Here is a 4,285-nt window from a genome sequence, read left to right on the forward strand (position 1 = left end):
CACCCGGAAGCGTTGCCATGGCGGCCCCGCTGCGCGGCCTTGTGTCGGCGCTGGAGACCTACCGCGGCCGCGACCGCCTGGTGAGGGGGGCGGGGCCGCGCGGGTCACATTACTGCTGACGCTGCGCGCTCTGTGTTACGGCTGCCAGTGGGGGGCGGGATTGGGTCCATTGCTACCGGCAGCTGCGCACGCGCAGGCGCGGGGCCGGGCCGGGCTCTGATATGGCGCCGGGGATGAGCGCTCCGTGTTACGGCTGCGGGGGGGACAGCAGTTAATCATCCGTTAGCAGCGCCACAGATGCGCACTCACAGTTATGGCTGCCAGTGGCACATGCAGGGGACAAGGCCTGAGTTCTCCTACCCCAGCCCTGCAAACACACACACTGTGCTGCGGCTGCCAGGCAGGGGTGGGGAAGGGACACGAGCTCACGGTCCCCACTGACCCCACAGATGCGCACTCTGTGCTACGGCTGCCAGTTGGTGGGGGGCACCGTGGCCGCGGCCCGGCAAGGCCCCGCGGAGCCCCCCTTGGCCCGGAGCCTGCTGGCGGTGTCAGCACAGCTCAGCCAGTGCCGGACGGTGCTGCGCCTCTTCGACGACCTGGCCATGCTCAGCCACAGCCGCCAGTACGGGCTGGGCGCCACGGTAGGGCATGGCGGGGCGTGGCACTAGGGTGGGGGGTGGGGCACCCTGGTAGGGCCACACGCACTGATCCCCGACTGCCCGCAGGAGGAGGACGCGGTGGTGCGCTGGCTCTCGGTGCTGGGTAACGCGGCTGACCAGCTCTACTACCCCTGCGAGCACGTGGCCTGGGCAGCCGACGCCGGCGTGCTGCGCGCCCGCTCAGAGCGGTGGTGGGCGCTGAGCACGGCCTTGTGGGGGCTCTCACTGCTGCTGGGCATCCTGCGGTAAGGGGGCCGTTGTGTCCCAGCCCCACGCGTGCCGGCTCCTGCCCGAGGTCGGCCTCGGGGTGCTGCCCTGCTCACCCCCGCCACGGACGCCCTCGTGGCAGACTTCTGTCCCCCTCCCCTCGCAGCGCCTGGGCCCGTCCGCACTCCCTCCCGGGGGCCCGCCCGTCGGTCCCCGCGTATACGACAAAGGTCATTTTTTTAAGGCTTTGGGCAGGCTTGTTCTCCTCACCCTTTAATCGTCGAGGGAGAATCTAAAAGCTTGGGTACATCTGGAGGACGCAGCAGCATGCGGCAGGTCGGCTTGTTCTCCAGGCTGGCTCCAGTCTAGCCCCGGGCTCTCATGGATTGTGGCTGTAGGAAAATGTGTTTCCATCCCCTGACTGTAAGCACGTGGAAGCGAGGGAGGTTGTTGCCCTTTCCCCTAGGAAAGGCCAATGCTTGCATAATGCGACTTCCCTTAAAACAGGCTTTTAGGGCACGTCCAGGCAAGCGTGCGCACACACGGGCCCTCTGCAGCACCTCTAGGGCTTTTGAGGGGCCACAAAACACACGCAGCGCCCATGAAAAGATTCTGTGCGCTGTGTCTTTGCATGCAGCCAGAATTAGATACCGGGAAATCCCGGTATCTAAAAAAAAAGGAACCAAACACAAAAAAAGTGGCACGGCGCACATGGCAGCAGTGTGGGCTGCCTGAACCCAGAGCCAGGCTCCATGTGCCCCGATTGCCACCCCGGGAAGCCCCAGGAAAGGCTGCAGGGGACGGCCCAGGTGCCGGCCTTAGCCTGGCCAGTCCCAGCAGGGCAGTTTGCAGAGCACGTGTGCAGGGGCACCCCTGGGGACAGGCAGCAACACCACAAGTACGTGCCGCTGCTGTTTGTCCCTGGGGAAGGGAGCGTGTGCGCTTGTCAGGACACATCCTCAGAGAGTCCGAGTGACTGTGCTTGGGGGGTCCCTTGGGGTGCAGATCACTTACCAGATCCGTCTCATTTCCAGGTCTCTGAGAATCTTGTCTCGGCTGAGAAGACAGGTGCGAGCATGCACTGGGTACGATCGTTCTGGCCTCTGTACCATAGTTAGTTTAACACCAATACTCCTGTCTCCTGCAGTCGCTTGTCTGCGGGCCGCACTAAATAGCGCTTTTCCATTTGGATCGAGGAAGGCTGATGGAGCCAGGCACTCAGTAATCAGAAAATTGTCAGGTCTGTTTCCGGAGAAGTGGACATGTCCTGGTTTCTGACTGCCGTGGAGCAGCGAATGAGGCACTTGCCAGCATTTCCTGAAGCCTGTTGTTATCTGGTTTCTGTGGGTGCCCTTTCCCAAGTGTGGCTCAGCAGGAAGGCCTGGCCTTCGCAGTAGGCCTCCCCCAAATAAGCGGGACTTTATCCCCTCGTGGGTAATCTCATGCTTCAGCAAAAAGCACTCGGGCACTGAGATTAGCAAGATGCAGGGCCGTATGTATCGGGCACCCTTTCAGCGAAAGGGAAAAGCCAAGCCCAAAGCTGCTGGCACTGCACAGCACTGGGGAACAGTGCTCTAAGCAGATACGGGTTTTTCAGAAAAAGAGCAGACCGCTTCAATTGCGCGTCAGCAGGAAGCTTCCAGGATTAGTTGTGATGCTGCTGTTGAGGCTCATGGGCCGATCGTGGGAGGAACAGCAGCCGCAGATCCTCTTTTCATGGATCACCCCGAGTTGCCTATGCAAACGCATCCCACTGGCTGCAGACAAACCATTTGTTCAGCTCTTTTGTCTGTGAAAATCACTTGCCCGTCATGGGTGTGTCAGCTGTGCAACTCCTCCAGGAGGACTGACATGCTTCTGCCTTTTCCCTTCCCACAGCGAATCCCCACAGGAGAGGCTGAAGAGGATGAAAGCCCAGATGAAGTCTGAAGTCTTGAGCATCCTCAGCAGCATGGCAGACCTTTCCAATGCCATCCACTGGCTGCCACCGGGATTTCTCTGGGCTGGACAGTTTCCTCCGTGGCTAGTGGGTCTTATGGGGACCATATCATCCCTCATTGGTGTCTACCAAATGTATGTAGGGGAAAACGCTGGGACTGTGTGAACCATGGTACAGGAGCTTAAGGTGTCTATGGTAAAGGTACACTTATACGGATACAGCATTCATGCTCAGTGCCTCCTGTAATTAGGGTGTGATCACAAGGTGTCTGTAATGAGAGGGGTTAATTTGGATTAATGTTTTTCTGGCTCTTCTGCACCCTTAGTATATAAAGAACCATGGGACTGATGTGCCTGCTGCAGAGGCAAATGGAGTGGGGAATAGTACGAGGACGGCCTGGCTCAGGTTTTCCAGAGACAGAAAAAGGACTTCACACTTCCCACCTGCAGCCGCCAGAAGGCGAGGGCCCGTGTGCATCCTTGTGGCACAGAAACCTGGGGCTAAGAGGAGTGGGGGAATGGGAGCAGGTCTGACAGCAAAACAACAAGGGCAGGATCCTGCAGCTTCCAGCCCCCTGGCATGAGCTCAGGCTTGTGCAGTGCTGCGAGAGAGCAGCCCCTGCCCCTCTGCTTCCAGTTGCCAGGACAGGCATTGCCACAGCAAGAGGCACCTGATGCGAAGCAGGTTTTACTTGTCTGCCCTCACTCCATGGATGTCTTGTTTCTGTGATCTTTAAACCTCAAACCAGAGCTCCTGCCTGAAGAGACAGATGTTCAAAGGCTGGTGCTGGTGGCACTCGCACTTGGGGTACAGGTGGGACGGGAGGAGCTAACCATCACTGCCACCTGTCCTGGGTGGGTTTTGGGAAGCTTGCCTTTAGTGCGTGTGGCTTCTTTGAGCAGACATGTTAGCAGCAGAGATCTTGTGGTTTGAACAGAACAAGCAAAATGGCATGGTACCTTCAGGTGATCCTCATCACGGCGTGGCCGTCTCCAGCCCCTGCTCATCAAAACCAAGTTGCTTTTTAAAAAGGAATCAAGTGTATTTTAATGTCAAGGGGACCAATCATGGACTGCTGAAACCAGTTGTACAACAGTCCGTTTAACTGTTTCTCTGGCTGTGCCAAATAGAGAGAGCTGAACACTTCAGAGGGGACTGGAGGGGTGATCATTTTTGCTATGCATAAGACACATTTCTCTGTCTCCAAGCTGCTTCTGAACAGCTAAAAGCCAGGGGGCTGGAGCGCTGCTGTGGTAGCAGCTCCACAGTCTGCCCTCGATTGAACTTCCCGCCTTGCAGGACGCTCCAGAGGCTAACAGGTGCTGGACTGCTCAGGCCTCCAAGCTGGCACCTCTGGATCATGCTGCTCTCCCACCAGGCCTGGCTGCATTTGCTGTAGCTTGTTAACATGCAGAGAGCAGTATGACAGTCCTGCTTCCCAAGAGGCTCAGCTCTCTGCCCACTTCATTCTCATCAT

At 58.2% G+C, this 4,285-nt stretch overlaps 1 protein-coding gene across 1 annotated transcript; it reads left to right on the forward strand.

Annotated features, from left to right (window-relative positions):
• The first annotated feature begins 7 nt into the window (after window positions 1–7).
• Window positions 8–3,961, forward strand: PEX11G (peroxisomal biogenesis factor 11 gamma). The gene is made up of 5 exons (XM_019538366.1): window positions 8–80; window positions 450–644; window positions 729–907; window positions 1,904–1,954; window positions 2,748–3,961. The coding sequence occupies exons 1-5, from the start codon at window positions 18–20 to the stop codon at window positions 2,971–2,973; spliced, it is 714 nt and encodes a 237-aa protein (XP_019393911.1). The 5' UTR covers window positions 8–17; the 3' UTR covers window positions 2,974–3,961.
• Window positions 3,962–4,285: the final 324 nt, after the last annotated feature.

Source organism: Crocodylus porosus, unplaced genomic scaffold, assembly GCF_001723895.1.
Source record: "Crocodylus porosus isolate Cpor-Errol unplaced genomic scaffold, CroPor_comp1, whole genome shotgun sequence".
Taxonomy (NCBI): domain Eukaryota; kingdom Metazoa; phylum Chordata; order Crocodylia; family Crocodylidae; genus Crocodylus; species Crocodylus porosus.

Bases quoted from the DNA above. Each gene is read 5' to 3' on its own strand.
- PEX11G (XM_019538366.1), top strand. From the start codon at position 18: ATGGCGGCCCCGCTGCGCGGCCTTGTGTCGGCGCTGGAGACCTACCGC. The intron at 81-449 runs GTGAGGGGGGCG...CTGACCCCACAG, and splicing joins ACCGCGGCCGCGACCGCCTG to ATGCGCACTCTGTGCTACGG. The intron at 1,955-2,747 runs GTACGATCGTTC...CCCTTCCCACAG, and splicing joins CAGGTGCGAGCATGCACTGG to CGAATCCCCACAGGAGAGGC.